This window comes from Harmonia axyridis, chromosome 1 (genome assembly GCF_914767665.1).
Source record: "Harmonia axyridis chromosome 1, icHarAxyr1.1, whole genome shotgun sequence".
Taxonomy (NCBI): Eukaryota; Metazoa; Arthropoda; class Insecta; order Coleoptera; family Coccinellidae; genus Harmonia; species Harmonia axyridis.
In genome coordinates, this window is record NC_059501.1 from 85,395,188 (window position 1) to 85,414,970 (window position 19,783).

The following is a 19,783-nucleotide window of genomic DNA, read 5'->3' on the forward strand; positions in this document are numbered from 1 at the left end:
GTAGCTCGGCATTTTAACCAACTACTTGAGTTGAAAATCAAGTTCGTGAAAAATTACATACTTGAGCTTGACTTGACTCTAGATATTTATTGCTTGATTTAATATCAATCTACTCGATATTACTTGAGCTTGATATGCTCGCATTGTACGGCATATATTTCTGCAATCTCGTGGACGCTCAGAGTAAATAAGGGGATTCCCTGAGCGCCAAGAGACTGAAGCATTCGCCAGTGTGACTTTATAATAATAAATAATAATAATAATAATAATTTTATTTAATCCTTTAAGACACTACATGGTGTATAGGACAGGTCACAACAAGAAAACTAAACAACTAAGGAGTCACATAAATACTCATTTACAGAATAGAAACCTTTTTTTAAGAGGAGGTTCTTGATTTCTTTTTTGAACAATTTTAAATTCAAAGACTTCACAGATGGTGGCAAATGATTGTATAACTTAATACTTCGGTACAATGGAGAGCATTCAAATTTATGGGTCCTATGTTTAGGTAATAGGAAAAATTTGCGTATTTCTAGTTACATAATTATGATGACTTGATAATTTCATCCATTTGTCTTCATTTTCCTTTGCGTATAGTAAGCATTTGAAAATGTATATCGAGGGTAGAGTTAAGATTCCATTCCCAATAAATACTGGCTTACAAGACGCTAACATATTGAGGTTGAATATTGTACGTAATACTCGTTTCTGAGCTACAAAAACTCTGGAGAAGTCAGGGCTACTTCCCCAGAGCAAAATGTTATAAGACAGATGGCTATATACCAGGCTGTAGTATACACTCATTACAGAGGACCTAGGTAAAACACTCCTAATTCTAGCGATTGCAAACACTGAACTGTTTAATTTTTTACATAACACGTCAATATGAGTAGTCCATCTTAAATTTCTGTCCACATGGATTCCAAGAAATTTAGTTGTTTCTGATGTTGTGATAGTGTTATCCCCACATTTCAAACTAAAGGTACTAACTTCATTATTTTTTATAGAGAAGTAAACGCATACAGTTTTATCAACGTTCACCATCAAATTGTTTGAGCGGCACCAGTTTACAAATTCCCACATAATAAATTCACAGGTACTCCGAAGTTCCTCAGGACTCCCGCCAGAAACCACCACAGACGCATCATCAGCAAATAGCGTTATTAAGAAAGAAGCTAATTTTATAGGCAAATCATTTACAAATAATATAAATAAAAGGGGTCCTAGCACGGATCCCTGAGGAACTCCAAGACCAATATCGTGATTTTCAGAATAAGCAGATAATACTTTAACAGACGTAGTTCTTTCATTTAGGTAACTATGCAACCAGTCCAGGAATACGCCCCTAAAGCCCAAATTATAGCACTTTTCGAGTATGAACTCGAAAGAAAGTGTATCAAAAGCCGAAGATAAGTCAAAAAATAGACCTGCCACGGACAGGTTCCTGTCCAAACACTCGTAAACGGATTCGAAAAAATTTACAGCAGCTGATTGGGTTGAATGACCGCTCCTGAAACCGTGCTGAGCAGGATGGATTATGTTAAATCTATTCAGAAAACACATCATCCTGGTGAAAACTATTTTTTCGAATACTTTGGAAAACACGCTCAAAATGGATATTGGTCTATAATTCATTATGTCATTCAGATTGCTCTTTTTTAATACTGGGATTACTATGGATTTCTTAAGAACATTTGGGAACCTTCCCGTTGTGATTGAAGCATTGATGAGATATGCGAAGTATTCACTAATAATTTGGCTTGCGACCTTCAAAACTTTAGCAGATATGAAATCGATACCGACGCTTTTTTTATTTTTTAAAACTTTAATGGCATCCTCAACTTCGATTTTAGAAACAGGATTGAAGAAAAAACTACTGTTCACCAAAGGAGTCAATGTGCAAGATTGTGATAACTGATCTCCATAACGAACCATCAATTTCGAAGCAGCAGTTGTGGAAAAATGTTTAGCAAAAATACTAGCTAACTGACTTGAATCGCTACACATAATCCCATTTAGATGTACGGTGACATCATTTTGGCCACCACTTGATCTCCCAGTAAGATTATTTACAATATTCCAAACCGTCTTATTTTTATTTAGGGAAGAATCAATAGTTGAACTATAAAACTTATATTTCGAGGTCTTTATTAGTGCCTTATGTTGATGTTTGGCCTTTTTGTAATTATTATATGTCAGAGAGGAACCAATATGCCTATGCAGCCAATGAAGATTTGACAAGTTGCTTTTACTTTGGACTATCTCAGGTGATATCCATCTTTTCACTGGACTGGCCGACGATAGTTTACATATAGGACAGGATTGTTCAAAATAGTATTGAATATTATCTACAAATGCTTCAAAGCACCTATCAATATCATTATAATAATAGAGATCAGCAAAATTGCATTTAGACAGAGAGGCCGCAAATTTATCTAAATTATCCTGACTAACATTTCTGAATGAGAACGTTTCTAACTTTTTTTTGTTTTTCGGTTTGAAATCTACCTCAAGTAATATTGCTTTATGATCACTAAGATGGGGTTCGAATACCACAACTCTATAGTTATTTGGATAGACATCAGTAAATATGTAATCCACTTTTGAAATACTAGTATGACCATTTATGTTAGTGAACTCTCTAGTAGCATGCTGAGACGTCACCTTCAAACCGAAACAATCTAGTACATCTTTCAATAATTTAAAACTTTTACAATTACCTTTTAAATAATCTATGTTCAAATCTCCACATAGGAAAATATGATCAACGTTTACAAAACATGACTGTAGTGCAGAAAATAGTCTATCAAGAAACAGTTCCAAGTTACCATTACACGGTCGATAAACACTAATGATACCTAGACGAATGCCTCGATCCGAAATCACAACACCACAAATCTCGACGTGCATTTTCACGGAGAAACTTGAAACTTTCAATTTATTGAATTTTAAATTTTCTTTAATATATAAAACACATCCACCATGTTCCCTGGAGGTGCGACAAAAGCAATCTGCTCGATCATAGCCCTCAATAACCATGGAAACAATACCATCCTCACAACACCAATGCTCGGCTATACTTAATACATCAGTATTTGTTTCCACCAATAATAACTCTAATTCATCCAGTTTGTTAGTAATACACTGGGTATTCAGCTGCATAATTCTTAAAGAGTCATTACTAACACCAGAAATCAATCCTCTCGATCCCGATTCATCCCTCTTCGGTGGAAAAAATGATGTACTGTGACTTTATTTGGCCAATTGGAACCATTGAGAGCTTTGTCATATTCAGTACTGGGAATGAGCACTTTGAAAGAAGAATACGAATCAGGGTATCGGGAAGCCAATTTTTCACATTTGACATTGGAGAACTTGTTTTTTAGGTAATTCTGTAATTCTTCTATAGTTGTGTCCGGTTTCAGATTTGAGATATGAAGCGCTTTGAACTTTTCTAGGCCCTCCACGCCCCCATCACTAGAACCGGTTCCTACAACTAGTGTTTTCCTTGGTTTACGGCTCTTATTTCTCACCACTTTCCATTCCGAACTTGAATTTTGGTCAACACGGGGAGCAGATTTACTTATTTCCTTTATACTATTATTTGACATCTGTACTTTTTCAATAGCCTGACCAACTTCAGTGAGAGTGAATTTCTTCAGGGGCTTAGATTTTACCCTTAAATGTTGAATATTGAATATTCCGCAACGCATTTTTCTTCTTTCGTAGAATGTGGCTGAAGAGCATCTGTTGCAGCTGATATGGATGTTACAGGTGAATGGGAATCTCCGGAATTCCCCTTACTCACAACACCCGAAATATGTTTCTTATCAGGCCTGATGTTGACAAATTTTTTGTTGAGTTCGTCGATTTCATGCTGCTTGTTTTTAATCTGAATTTCAAGGGATTCGACTTTGTAGGTAAGCAGGGAATTTTTATCCATCAAAAGATTGTTTTTAGATTCCAGCTCATAGATAATTCTGAGTAGAAGATCGTGATGAGTAGATTCCATATTTATGCCTCTAGGTGTTATTTCACATATAGGTGATGAGTTGCCACTCATTTTATCACCTGAAATTTGATTTGATAATTCGATATCACAGCACTTTTTCACTTTTAGACCACAACCGGGGTGAAAAGACTTGTGACAAATATTGCACTTTATACTATTTTTTATAATAGTCTTCTTACAACATCCGCATTGAGGGATATTAACTTGTAGATGGATATTCGCTTCGACTTCCTTGCTCGCCGACATACTGAACGTGAATGAAGTAGTTATCTCTCATTCCTATGAAATCCATTGGTAGATTTTAGTAGTTTCGGAAATATCTTTTCAAACTTGACCAAAATAGCCAAGAATTTTTCAACAACGCCAGCATCTTCAGCAACTGTTGAAAGATAATTTTACAGAGCTGCTCTTACAGCGTAATAGGTTAGGCGACGAATCTAAAAGATGCCTCATGTGTTTTAGATCCTGGATGAAATAATAATAATGAAATTAAACAAAGCCTGGAGGTTTCTCAGTATCAAGAAACTTAATTTTTTTATTATTTTTTATTTTGTTATGATTCACAGTGAATTAATTTATGTTTCTATTCAAAAAAATTGTTATTGTTGGTTCTTTTAAACAATTAGTTCAATATATAAAAGTGGTTGTTGCAAGGTTCCTCTCATTTCAACATTTTTTTATTGATGTGATACTACATAATTAAACTGCTTGGCTTGATATGATTAAAGTACTTGATAAATAAATACTTGACATGAGCTGACTTGAAATCAAGTCAAGCTCAAGCCAAGTAGCTCGAAAATCAAGCCAAGCCGTGATCCCTATTCCTGACTTCAAGTAAGTGTTTTCCTAACAACGAAACTATCTGTTGCTCCGGATCTTGCCCTTATAGCAGCTCCGACAGTGGATTATTGCTTTAGAAGAAGAAATCTGTATCGTGACGTGCGAAAGCTGTAGGAAAATCGAGGCCGCTCTAAATTGAGTTTGTGCAACGGTGGATGTGGATGAACGATATGTTTGCAAGGAATTCTTGGGGTAGAGGTATACGTTTTCGAACTGACGTTGTTATTCTTACGTCGCTTTGTTATCTTGGAGGTGGAATTGATATTTTCGGAGAGAAATGCTGTGGGTTTGATTGGAGTGTGTTTTTATCGTGGTAGGTTTGAGATTTATGGGTATTGGTCTCTGTAGATTGTCGGAGATGATGTTTCAGAGAGTGGATTTGCTTTGTTTTTGGTTTTTGAGATTAATTAATGAGGAAAAAATATCATATTATTATTATTATTCATTATTAAGTCACTGAATCAGGGTCGTTGCAACCAAATTGATACTTTGTTCTTAACCTTACCTACTCATACATACCCAGGGGACCGTCGATGCTGTTAATAAAACCGATGACATCCTGAGGAGCCTTGGCTATTACTTCGTGAGTAGCCAGAACTGACCTTTCCATTGAGTGATTCTAAGGCCAGGCAACCTTGGACATGTGCACGCTATGTGTTCGAACGTTTCTACCTCCTTTCCACAGAGCCTGCAGATCTCATCAGCTTCTTACCAATGTGGTTAAAAAGGTATTTGAAACGACAGTGTCCTGTCAGCAGTCCCACTATTACTCGTGGTAGCTTCCTGGTGTAGGTCGGTGAAAGCACCAAAAATTTCTTTGCCTAAGGAAGACTCGGAGTGTTTCTTCAGAGGGTTTTTCTATTGTCTCTCACTCATAGTTGGACCGCTGTCTTGTATTGGTATTTTTCAAGCCTACAGAAGGGCTCAGGGCCAAAAGGTGTCAAACTTGATGATCTTTATGCAAGTTCATCAGCTTTTTCATGTCCTTCAACACCACATTGCCTCGGTACCCATAGTAGAGCTACTCTATATATGGTCAGTTGATTTATGGTCATACGTTACCCCTGGCTGTATGATTCCATAGTATCCTTAGTTTCTATTTTGACGTTCCTGGAGTTTCTGTAGAACTGGGCCTATTTGATATCTATGAATTGGAATAACGATATTATTCGATTATCTTTATCAAGTTAAATATTTCTGTAATCTAGGATTTCTGGGTATGATTAAGCATTCAATTCTTAATAACTTCCTATTCGAACTCTAGCATTAAATGGAATAGTTTTCAAATATTGCGATGGTTTCTTTCAGGTGTTGGAGTATGTCTTCATTCAAAAATAACCTCATTGATAGTTGTTATTAATTTTTCAGTGTATTCCTTATTGTTTCAGAGTAGATTTCGCGAACAAGCCATCTATATTTTATACAAATCTCTGAAAACTTCATCTTGTGATATTTATTCATGGGAATACTTTTGCTCTTCCGTTTCCTGTTTCATCATCAAGAATATCATCAATTAACTGGACAACTAACGAAGCGTTTGGTAAATAGATAGATAATAGAAAAAAAATCAGAGGGAACCATTGGCATAAGGTAACTTGATTTTGGATAATTCTGGGGGAGAGGTGTTGAACCCCCCTGATCCCCTACAAGGCTACGGCCTTGAACTGAACTATATAAATTCAATATCCACATAAAAAGCACTTCTTTCTCTTGTGGCTTAGTTCCAATCATGGAAGGCCTTGCTGAAAAAAAAACTGCACACTCCTGCGACTTCAACACTTCCAACAAGAACAAAATCGCGCATCCAACAGAAATTTTACAAACCGGCCGACTGCTTGTACGTCGTAAAAACGACGTCGCAGTTAAAATTTCCAGCGTCATAAATCACCCCAACTTCCTGTTTCTTCACCGCCCCTTCCGATCGCAATGTTTGCCCTGTCGTTGCTCCATTGGTCTTGGAGTCGTTCAGACGATTGAGTCCTCCGTTTTTTTCCTTGTCGCGCGAAATGTTTGTAGCAGTAGGGCAGGATACGCCGATAAATTTCAGGACTATAAAAACTGATTTAGTACTTGACAAATTCTCGGGACTTTCAGGGAGACGAGGAGGAATTGGGGTAGCTGCAGAAGGGTGGTCCTGTTTTTTGAAATGTTTAGGATTTTTGGTGGACTGAATAAAGGATGTCCCAAAATTAACGGAAGATTTGAATTGTTTAGAAAATCCATTTCTTAGTCTTTCGATTGCAATTTTTTCATTGCATATAAAGTACATAAATGTAGGATATGGTCATTTATCGAATAACACATCGTGCAAAGAAAAAGACGTACAATTTCCAATAGTGTAATAATAACATACGATATTAATTATCTTCTTCTTCTTTCTTCCCCTTTTTTTAGACTCACAGCCTGTTTTTTTCCAACTCAATCATGCGATTCGTTAGATGTTGAGATCCAGGAGTCTTTCCATCTTTTAGGTGTTCTACCCACGGGTCTCCTGGTTTCCGGGATCCCATCCCGTGCGATTCTCGCTATGCTGTTGAGTGCCATTCTTTCCAAGTGCTCGCTCCATGCTCTCCTACGTTTCCTAATTATCTTTCCTTTAATTATCTATCTGGTTAATGTATCAGCAAAATGCCATCAACATAACCATTGTCAGACAGAAGATTTCCACGCTATTACGTAGGAATCATAATCGAAAGTAACCCAAGGAGAATGCATGTCATCGAGGGAGAATAGCGATATACCGGTTTCACCCTTATTAAGGATCATCAGTACCGCATAACTCTACCCAAGATGACAAACAAACGAAATAGCAGGCACCTCATTGAACGTTAGCAGACGCTACTCATTATGAATTACTGCGGTGCGCCACAAAAACCTAACTACTTCCTCCACGGGTACCTCGCAAAATACTGAGTAGCGTCTGCCAACGTTCAATAAGGTGCCTGCTATTTCGTTTGTTTGTCATCTTGGGTAGAGTTATGCGGTACTGATGATCCCTAATAAGGGTGAAACAGGTATATCGCTATTCTCCCTCGATGACATGCATTCTCCTTGGGTTACTTTCGATTATGATTCCTTTGTAATAGCGTCGAAATCTTCTGTCGGACAATGGTTATGTTGATAGCATTTTGCTGATACGTTAACCAGATAAAAAATTAATATCGTATGATAATATTACACTATTGGAAATTGTACTTCTTTTTCTTTTCATCTTTCATTTCCAAATATCAGCCGTTTTATTTATTATAACATATCGTGCAGGATATGGTTATTTATAGAATAACACATCGTCACATCGTGCAATTGGCCTCCACGTCTTTGCATATGCAAACGTACTCCTTGTTAAAACATTAAGTGTAACTAAACACCTTAGTTATCAAGGATAAGGAAAAGGCTGAAAAACTTAAGCAGTCCCTTCCCCCGGGTCTCCAAGTGAAAGAAGTTAAATGATTAATTTAGTTAATGTATATATTATATTTTTGAAAGGTAAATAAAATATTTGTGAATATTTTTCAGGGGTTATCGGCAATTTGACAAAATTGAGCGTGCTGGATCTATCCAACAACAAACTAGCAGACTTGACAACTGACAAAGAGATATTCAAGCTACCTCCAAATCTGACTGAGCTCTATTTGGCAGACAACCGTCTTGGGAATTTACCTTGGAAGACGCTGACCAATCTGACGCAGCTTGAGGTGCTAGATTTGAGGAGGAACAACTTTAATACCATCAACAGAGATCTGACCCACATCATTACTAAAAATGTTAGCGTTTTCTTTGAAGGTAAGACTTTAAAACAATATGTAAAAAAGTAATGTCCCATATTATTATAGATACCTATTTCTTTAAAAATTCAACCTCCTGGCTAGACAGAATAAGAATAGAAAATACTGTAAACTTGCCTATTTAAGTGGAAAATTTTTCGAATACTCAATGTGGAATTTTAAACCAAATCTGACAATTTTTTTCAAACCCTCGTAATACTTCTATCGCCCCTCCAAATGATTAGAAGGCTATAATGCTTCCTAAAAGCAAAATTCTCCATCCTCAATGCTCTTTTCATCACCCCTCATACCCCCAAAACCAATAGGGGTCGAGACGAGGCCGAAAGCAAAGCCAACTTCGATAGCGAGATAGATGAGCTCGAAGAGATTCATCAATGGACAGGCGGCGAGTCTGCGGATACTTTTAAAAGGATTAATTTTTTCGCAAAGTTAGATTAATCGACAATCTTGCGTCTGAAGGTTTCTCGGGAAAAATCGAGGGAAGTTGGGGGTTGTTTCACCCCTTTCCCAGTCTCGTCTGCGGTTGCAATGAACGCAAGGGGGTTCAATTCAGCTTGGAGATCTTTTTGAAGGGATATTGAATGGAGTTCTTTATGGACGTAGTGAATAAATTTTTCCAGATTTTTTCAAATCTACCTAACTCAAAAAAATTTCAATGTGAAAACGTAGTAACAGTAAATTATATCACATTCCATTTCCTTCTGGCATACAAAGCCAGATCTTTCATTTCACAACATCCCCTGACTGTGCGTTTTTCTTTGTTCTTTTAGGTTCATTTTAATACATTTCTGAGCCCACCTACAAATAGCTAGAGCTTCTGCCTACAAAATACAAAGATAATATAATTATTTTTAGTTAAATTCCAGTTCCAGATGAATTCCAGTGGCTTTGGAAGTCCCAATGACCTCGAAAACTGTCGAGAGTCAAACAGATATTATTCTATCCAGTGCAGAAACTTATACTTGACTATTAACTAGTACGGAGAATATATTCTCTACCTGAGTTAGGAACCATTTCAAAAGCTCAAATCTCATGTGAACATCCCAATTTTGTTTTTCAGGTAACCCCCTTCGATGTGATTGTTTCCTGAGACCTTTGAAACGCTACTTCAATGATCATCTGGCTCTGCCACCGCAGTACAAAGAGCTGAGATGCACCCAACCCACATTCCTTGCTGAGAAGAAGTTCCACTACATTTCAGATACTCTTCTGAACTGCCCTTTCAATCTGAACAATTCTAAGGTCCTAGAGGAGATGCAGGAAGACTACGATATTACGCCTGACTTCAGATTTAGAAGGATAGAAATGTGAGTATAGTTGAAAATAGAAATAATTCAATTTCATGGATCATTAAATACGTTGAAACCAAATTCCCGATCAATGTTGTGGTAAATAACTACCTTTTGGAATTTTTTTTTTGATTTTTTAGTGAAAAGTGCCATACAGAATTTCATGTAAGCTTACTTTCCTTTTATCACAGTTTTATCTATTGGGTTCAAATAAGATTGAATCAGTACTTCTCGAATTATTGTTCGCTGAAAAGGTAGTCGCCTTGGATACTTCTGAACACGTGTTTTTCAAGTCAATTCAATTTAGTGAGATGTTCAACGAGTAGATAGGTACAGATTATTCGAATTCTAATGCTGAATTTCAATCGAACTCTTCGTGTTTATGAACTGCTGAAAGTATATAATTGGGTTGGACCAATAATCACTTCTCATTGTGTCGAAATGAAGCATTGGAAAATAGATACAATAACGCCATTTAAGGCTTTCAAAAAAGTAACGGGTGTTTTTTTTCGAGGTAAATAACTTTAAGTTGCCATTACTGTTCAAGATGGAGATCGATTTAATAGCTGTCAAGTGATTTATTCTCAGTTTGGTTTGGCAATTCATCATGAATAGACTCATGCCTGAACAACGCTTGCAAATAGTGCAATTTTTTTCGAAAATAATGGTTCTGTGAGGAATACGTATCGCGCACTACGTCCATTCTATGTTGTTTAGCTATGAAGCGCACTTCTGGTTGAATGGCTACGTCAACAAACAGAACTGCCGTATTTGGAGTGAAGCTAATCCTCAAGTGTATGTCGAAACACCGTTACATCCAGAAAAACTGACTGTTTGGTGCGCTTTATGGGCTGGTGGAATCATTGGTCCGTATTTCCTCAAAAACGATGATGGCCAGAACGTTACAGTCAATGGTGATCGGTATAGAGCCTTGATTACTATTTTTTTCATTCCTGAATTGAACAACCATGATGTCCAGGAGCTGTGGTTCCAACAAGACGGCGCAACATGTCACACAGCTCGTGCCACAATCGATTTATTGAAAGACACGTTTGGTGAGCACCTAATTTCACGTTTTGGACCTGTGAATTGGCCTCCAAGATCTTGTGATTTAACACCGCTAGACAACTTTCTGTGGGGCTATGTAAAGTCATTGGTCTATGCGAATAAGCCACAAACCCTTGACCATTTGGAAGATAACATTCGCCGTGTTATTGCCGATAAACGGCCACAAATGTTGGAAAAAGTCATCGAAAATTGGACGTCCAGATAGGACTACATCCGAGCCAGCCATGGCGGTCATATGCCAGAAATCATATTTAAAATGTAATGCCACAAGATTATCTTGCGGATAAATAAAATTCATGTCAATCGAATAATCCATCGTTTTTTCATTGCAATTTAAAGTTCTATAGCTCTAAAAAAAACACCCTTTATAAGTAATTCCAGTTGTAATGCCAAATTTCAATCGAATTCTTTGTGTTTATGAACTGCTGAACATATATAATTGATTTGTATCATAAATTATTTCTCATTGTGTCGAAATTAAGCATTGGAAAATAGATACAATATCGCCATTTAAGTCTTTAAAGTATAACAGCATAACGTATTCTACAATATTTAAATTATAATTATTAGAAAAATAATAAATTCACGAGTTGAAGAGTATTGACTGACTATGAATAAAGAAACTGAAGATGCCCAATATTTACTTCAATAGATTAAGAAGACAATTGTGTGAACTTAGGGACTCAATCCGCCAATATCTTTAAGTAGGCTTTTAAAATAATTAATTCTCGATACTTCCTAGATAGAACGTAATCCAAGAAATCCTCCATCATCCCTTATGCATAAGATTCGTACGTTTCATTCGATATCCTTTTAATCCAGGATCCTCACTTGCAAGAGTTCATTTTAAAATCCACCTGAGGACTCGCTTCGAATTTCATCTCTTGTATCCTCTTCCTTTTCATTTCGGCACCAAGACCGAAACTTATGGAGCAAACGTTATATTGTCAGACCTCTCCACTCCTACAATATCAACTGAACCTGCAGGTTTCTTTCTTCACGTTCCGTTCTCGCATACAGCACACTCTACTACATCCTCACTCAACTTCAATTTTGCAAATTGAGAGGGGCGGATGAACGAATGTAATAAAAAATGATGAATATGTACATCTCATGATGAGGAATATTGAGTAGTAGGTACTCGAAATAAAAAGAGCACTTTTCACATCAAATATTCATACGGATATGCTGTGGAGCTTTCGGATGAAATTGAACGGGTAGTGGAATGTTTAGGGGATGATACACTGCTCGAAAAAAGGTTATCCTGGATTCTGGGGTCCAATTATTGGAATTAATATTGGATTTTGTACATATCGAAGTATTATGACCATAACACTGGAGCTCCCTGATAAAGCCTTACTCCAAGATAAAGAAAACACAAATGGTCTAAACTACACCGCTGTTAAACTTTATAATAAACTCTCTCAAGATTTAAAAAAACTTCCATTGACTAAATTCAAAGGAAGATGAGAGATTTGTTACTCGAGAATGCAATATACGACTTAAAGGAATTTCTATCCTGAAATGTTTGTAGTTTTGAAGTTTGCCTAATTTTTTTTTTTTGTTATATATCTATTTCTATATATACTAGCTCACAGAGAAACTGCAACACCCAGAAGCTGTTTAAATTTTAATTTTTTTTTGGTAAAACATAGATAGTATAGCAAGGAGTAAATTATTGAATTTGGAGAAAAAAATCGTGAAGGTCTTTCCATGTGAACAATTTTTGTTGCTTAAATATTGTAGTCGTTTTTTGCAAGTTTTTTAAATTTTTCAACAAACCAGCTGTTCGAGAACAGGCTGTTGAAATGCCTAGAGTGTTAAGAGGATAAGGTATTTTGGAGTACAGCATCATTTACCCATTTTGTGTTACGTTCGACGGTTGAGCATCGCCGGCAACGATTACAATGGTGCAGAAAACGTCAAATTTGAACTGTGGAATGGCATCAGGTCGTTTTTTCTGTCGTGAACCTCAGTTTTATGTTGAGCGTCATGTATACCGGACAGTAGGCGTTATGGTATGAAGTACTATTGTAACGGGTGTTTTTTTCGAGGTATATAACTTTAAGTTGGCATTACCGTTCAAGATGGCAACCGATTTAACAGCTGTCAAGTGATTTATTCTCAGTTTGGTTTGGCAATTCATCTTGGATAGACTCACGTCTGGAAAACGCTTGCAAATAGTGCAATTTTATTTCAAAAATAATGGTTCTGTGCGGAATACGTATCGCGCACTACGTCCGTACTTCTTCAAAAAGGATAATAGCCAGAACGTTACAGTCAATGGTGATCGGTATAGAGCCATGAATACTAACTCTTTCATTCCTCAATTGAAAACCATGACGACTAGGAGCTGTGGTTCCAACAAGACGGCGCAAGATGTCACACAGCTCGTGCCGCAATCGATTTATTGAAAGACACGTTTGGTGACCGCCTAATTTCATGTTTTGGACCTGTGAATTGGCCTCCAAGATCTTGTGATTTAACACCGCTAGAATACTTTCTGTGGGGCTATGTAAAGTCATTGGTCATTGCGGATAAACCACAAACCCTTTACCATTTGGAAGACAACATTCGCCGTGTTGTTGCCGATATACAGCCGCAAATGTTGAAAAAGTCATCGAAAAGTGGACGTCCAGATTGGACTACATCCGAGATAGCCGTGGCGGTCATATGCCAGAAACCATTTTTAAAATGTAATGTCACAAGATTATCTTGCGGATAAATAAAATTCATGTCAATCGAATAATCCAGCGTTGTTTTATTGCAATTTAAAGTTCTATAGCTCTAAAAAAAACACCCTTTATATTTGCTTATTATAACTTACCATGTAATTATTGATGATGTATTGTTATGCTTGTATCTCTACATCAACCGTCAAGCTGAAACCATATAAAATCGATTCATTTAAGTAGGCATCAGTGATTCTCTGATTTTTTTTTCCAACTAGCAGCCCCCCTGCTTTTCATAACACCCCTAGCCGATATCGATTCCAATAAGGCAGATGCCACCATCCCTTCTATATTGCATGCATATTGCCTTTCGATTTTCGATGAACCCGACCTTTGGCTCGGAGGCAATTCGAATTTCGAGTTTTTTCAATGATACCCTTTCCGCTAGATGGCGTATCTTTAGTACACTTCAGGATTTCACTTATTTGTACGTATGCTGCGAAGCAAACATTTACTCTTTACTGAGCGATATTGGAAAACTCTTTATGTACATTGCTCTAAACGGGAGAGGTATATATTACCTGAGAGGCAGCGTGGTTATATTAAATTTTAAAGGACCGTAAAGAAGGGAGACGTATTGGAATGGAATAATGAATTTGGTCTGGAAAGGGTATCCGAGTATATTATTCGATTCGGATTTTTGTGGAATTTAGTTATGGAAGGAATGGTTTGTGAGTGGGTCGATTATTGAAATACTGCAATTGTTCATTTTGAGGATATCAAGGTGTTTTGCATTACTTTAAGAGAAGAATGAGAGTTTGTTATTCCTCCAAGTTTGTAAAATACTGATAAACAGTAAAAAATAGAAATAGCGTAGAACTTCCAGATGAATTCATTGATAAATTCCCAATTTGTGTATTTCCATAATAAATATCATTTTTTTCCGAAAAACCATTTATTTTTATTATAATCATGACATCTTACTCGAGATATAATCGTTTTTTATGAATATACTTTCTTTTGAGACAACGAGTATCTATAATTGTTATGGGCAGTATGGGTGGTTTTGTCTTTGGTTACTCTCATAAATACAGGGTGCCACAATTTCTATGCTCACTAAAAAAATCTCGAGAAATATGAGACTTAAAGAAGAAATCTTCAAAGACTTCCGATCTCTTTTTTCAAAGTAATTAGATATCTGAAAGCAGATCATAGATTCGTTCTAGAGTTAAAGGGCCTTTCTGAAAATTGACTGTTTTTAAATTTCGCTACACTTATACTGGTTTCTGTTTGAGATACATTTTTGAAAAATCCTAAAACTTTTTTTTCAGTAATTTGTTTGGTTTATATAAAAAGGTGTTTTTCTTCGAAGTATATAACTTTGAGTTGGCATTACTGTTCGTAATGGCGACCGATTTAACAGCTGTCGAGTGATTTATGCTCAGGTTGGTTTGGCAATTCATCATGAATAGACTCACGCCTGAACAACTTTTGCAAATAGTGCAATAATTTTATTTCGAAAATAATGGTTCTGTGCGGAATACGAATGGCTACGTCAACAAGCAAAACTTCTGCATTTGGAGTGAAGCTAATCCTAAAGTGTATGTCGAAACACCGTCACATTCAGAAAAACTGACAGTTTGGTGCGCTTTATGGGCTGGTGAAATCATTGGTCCGTACTTCTTCAAAAACGATGATGACCAGAACGTTACAGTCAATGGTGATCGGTATAGAGCCATGATTACTAACTTTTTCATTCCTGAATTGAACAACCATGATGTCCAGGAGCTGTGGTTTCAACAAAACGGCGCAACATGTCACACAGCTCATGGCATAATAGATTTATTGTAAGACACGTTTGGTGACCGCCTAATTTCACGTTTTGGACCTGTGAATTGGCCTCCAAGATCTTGTGATTTAACACCGCTAGACTACTTTTTGTGGGGCTATGTAAAGTCATTGGTCTATGCGGATAAGCCACAAACCCTTGACCATTTGGATGACAATATTCGCCGTGTTATTGCCGATATACGGCCACAAATGTCATCGAAAATTGGACGTCCAGATTGGACTACATCCGAGCCAGCCGTGACAGTCATATGCCAGAAATCATATTCAAAATGTAATGCCACAAGATTATCTTGCGGATAAATAAAATTCATGTCAATCGAATGATCCATCGTTGTTTTATTGCAATTTGAAGTTCTATAGCTCTAAAAAAACACCCTTTTTAACATAACAGATCATAAAAGTAAATAGGGATATAGAGGAGAGCTGGTGTTTTTTAAATGGGACACCCTATATAGCGATAGCTATTACGCCCCCTAGCGGTAAAGGTATGAACTTCAAAACTATTTCCAGTGTGTTTTCTTGTACACTTTAGTGGTAAAATTTTTTACCGCAAGTCCCTACGATGAGTGGATCCTGAGATATAGCCGCTCACCTCGCTTATTTGTCCAACCTGTACAATGAATGATTCTCCAAATTCTCCAGTTGAGCCGATCATTGAAGTCGGAGGCTGATGCCATTCTCATCGAAAACGATAACCAAAAAACTCCGCGAATCCCAAAAAAAAAAACACTCACGCATAAATCAACCACATTCGTCACCCGATCCAACGGTACTTACCGGACCTACTCGGATCCTGTTTTCTGCCGAAAATCCTCTCCTGCAACGAAGGTCATCACCCCGGCAACAGCGACAAGTTCGCCCGTTCGTCCAAACCGACATCTTCGCGGTTTTCGATGCAAAAAAACCCACGCCATGACGATGACCCACCACCTCCCCTTCTGCCGCGGCCCCCTTGGATCCGACAACACGTTTCGATTCCCCATTAGTATTCCGAATGTAAATGGACGATGGACACAGCTTGAACGGTACCCGGACACTTGATTAAGTATGCATATTAGAGATACGTTTGTCGGATCTCCGGGAGAGAATATTGGCTCTTTTTCGGTCCGAGGATCGAACAAATTCGTTGGAATTGTCGTCATCAATACTGTTTTTCGAATATTGGTATCTGTTTTATCTGTTGGTAGGATATTTGTGTTGAGTAGTTGTTGGGTGATGGTAGGACCCGAGAAATTGTAACGCCAGAATCCTTTTTTTCATTTTAATGTACAAATTCGATGCTCACTGGGAACATCTCGAGAACTATAACTTAGAAAAAAAATCTTCGAGGTCTTCGATCTCTTTTCGAAATAATAAGTTATCAGAAAGCAGATCGTGAATATCTTGCTTAGTTTTCAAGCTACAGGACCTTTCTCGAATATTTGAGCGGCAAAGATATCACCAGAAGTAAAACCCAAGTAGAGCACAACTAAAATACCAATAGCAATATTCTATCGGTAAAATTTCATGTTATATTAGTCACCCCGTAAAATATTCTGGAGTTTTTTTTAAAAACTGAATATCAATACAGAGTGTTCCTAAATTGGATGTAAAGGGTGTTTTTTTTTAGAGCTATAGAACTTTAAATTGCAATAAAGCAACGATGGATTCATTGACGTGAAATTTATTTATTCGCAAGATAATCTTGTGGCATTATATTCTAAATATGATTTCTGGCATATGACCGCCACGGCTGGCTCGGATGTAGTCCAATCTGGACGTCCAATTTTCGATGACTTTTTCCAACATTTGTGGCCGTATATCGGCAATAACACGGCGAATGTTGTCTTCCAAATGGTCACGGGTTTATGGCTTATCCGCATAGACCAATGACTTTACATAGCCCCACAGAAAGTAGTCTAGCGGTGTTAAATCACAAGATCTTGGAGGCCAATTCACAGGTCCAAAACACGAAATTAGGCGGTCACCAAACGTGTCTTTCAATAAATCGATTGTGGCACGAGCTGTGTGTGATGTTGCGCCGTCTTGTTGAAACCACCTGGATATCATGGTTGTTCAATTCAGGAATGAAAAAGTTAGTAATCATGACTGTAATGTTCTGGCCATCATCGTTTTTGAAGAAGTACGTTCCAATGATTCCACCAGCCCATAAAGCGCACCAAACAGTCAGTTTTTCTGGATGTAACGGTGTTTCGACATACACTTGAGGATTCGCTTCATTCCAAATGCGGCAGTTTTGTTTGTTGACGTGGCCATTCAACCAGAAGTGCGCTTCATCGCTAAACAAAATAAAATGGACGTAGTGCGCGATACGTATTCCGCACAGAACCATTTTTTTCAAAATAAAATTGCAGTATTTGCAAGCGTCGTTCAGGCGTGAGTCTATTCATGATGGATTGTCAAAGCAAACTGAGAATAAATCACTTGACAGCTGTTAAATCGGTCACCACCTTGAACAGTAATGCCAACGTAAAGTTATATACCTCGAAAAAAGGCACCCGTTACAATCATATTAGGTATAGGGTTTGCTTAAATAAACCCCACTATTTTTATACGAAGAATCGACTGAAATAATAAAAACTATAGGTCCTGATTTGAGAAGCTTGAGTTTTGATGAGTTTGAGTTGTACAAGTTAATGATCTTCTTATAAACACCCTGTACGTTTTTGATCCAAACCCCCAAATAGTCTTATAATACTACGTATTTGCAGAATCGAAAATGATGAAGGTTTTTTCAAAAAAACATTTTCAGCAGAAATATTCGAAAAAATGTTAGTCCTTGTCGTCACCGTTTTCTTCATAAGAATCTCCATAACTCATGAACCGTTGAGTTTCTACCCAAGGTATGGCATAGAGCTGAAATTCCCATAAAAAAAGCTATTTAATGATGCAATAATATACTGGGTGTGCCATTTGAAATCAGGAAGTAGTAGTCTGTTACCTGTATAACATATTTTATGGAGAAAGGTAATTATCTCTAACCCCAGCAAATTTTCAGCACAAAATTGTTATCAGTTTTCCATAAACTCCTAAGAGGTCATCGCGGTAAATCACCCTGTATATTGGAAACCACAAAATGAGCTTTGAAGCATTGTTATAACTTTTCAAACGCTACAGAATAGTGTTAATAATAATCATCGAAGTAGGTACAGTATTCATTGAGAACAAACTTTTGTTTTTGCAGAAAAGACAACAAAATCTTCCTGAGATGGAGAGTGATGAAACGAGAAGCCGACATAGCAGATACATACGTAGTCATCAGAAACCTAAAACCCCACTCCAACGTCCCAGAGAAGCCGTTCTTCGAAAGGACGCTGCAGTATTTCAAGCGTAGCGTCGATATCGACTTGGACGCCGAGCTCAGGAAGCATCTGAACCACTCCTGCAACCTCCAAGTCTGCATCCTGGGATCCACGAGTCAGCACATCATCAGGTCCTTCTATTCCAGTCAGTGCAAGGATATGTGTGATCTTACAGTCAAGGCTAGTGGCGCTTCAAGAAATCAAAATGTGATATTGTTGACATTTTTCATATCTGTATTTATTTTCACGTTTGATTTGTTTTAATAAAGATGTTTGGTGGAGATTAAGGTTTATTTTATTTGATATCATCCAGGAATATGACATACGAAAAAGAGGTCAGAGTTGTTCCAACAAACTTGGCTGAAATGTTCAAGTCATCAAAGGTAGTAATTTCAAACCAAAGATAAAGACATTTTTCCTTAAATGATATATCATATATCATGATGTTACACCATATCATTAATTTGACATTCCGTGGTGGTAAGATAGACGATCCCTTATAAGTTGAATTTCGAATTCGCCTGGAAATTCTTATATCCAAATATTTCACTCGAATACGCATTATCTAAACCTTAAAAAATTTGAAAAATATGAAAGTACAGGGTGGGCAAATTTCGATGTTTTAGTACTACAACTTTTAAACCAGAGGAGATATACAAAATCTGATACCCCATTCTCGGTCTCTTTTTCTGAGAAACTAACAAGGGTAGTATTCATTTTTGGCCACCTTCTTTTGTTTTCGAGTTATAAGCGAAAATTGGAAAAATGGTGATATCGAAAAACATTTATATTTCCGCTAATACTGATGATAGAGCTCTGAAATTAAAACATTATACAGGCACTTTTTTACGTAGAATCCAGTGGCGTGCTCGTCTTTTCGAAAGGGTTTTTAATTACGAAGCTATGATGGACGAAAGGACACTGCTCTTGTTATAGAAAGCTCAATTTTTCTGTGCTCATT

The 19,783-nt window shown here is 37.1% G+C and overlaps 1 protein-coding gene across 1 annotated transcript in view; it reads left to right on the top strand.

Annotated features, from left to right (window-relative positions):
• LOC123671662 (protein artichoke) overlaps positions 1–19,103 on the top strand; it is a 69,698-nt gene extending 50,595 nt beyond the window's left edge. Inside the window, exons 12-14 of the mRNA XM_045605622.1 lie at positions 8,372–8,638; positions 9,701–9,947; positions 18,705–19,103. Of these exons, the coding sequence (XP_045461578.1) occupies positions 8,372–8,638; positions 9,701–9,947; positions 18,705–19,086 (896 nt within the window). The 3' untranslated portion in view covers positions 19,087–19,103. The remainder of the gene's footprint in view (positions 1–8,371; positions 8,639–9,700; positions 9,948–18,704) is intronic.
• Positions 19,104–19,783: the final 680 nt, after the last annotated feature.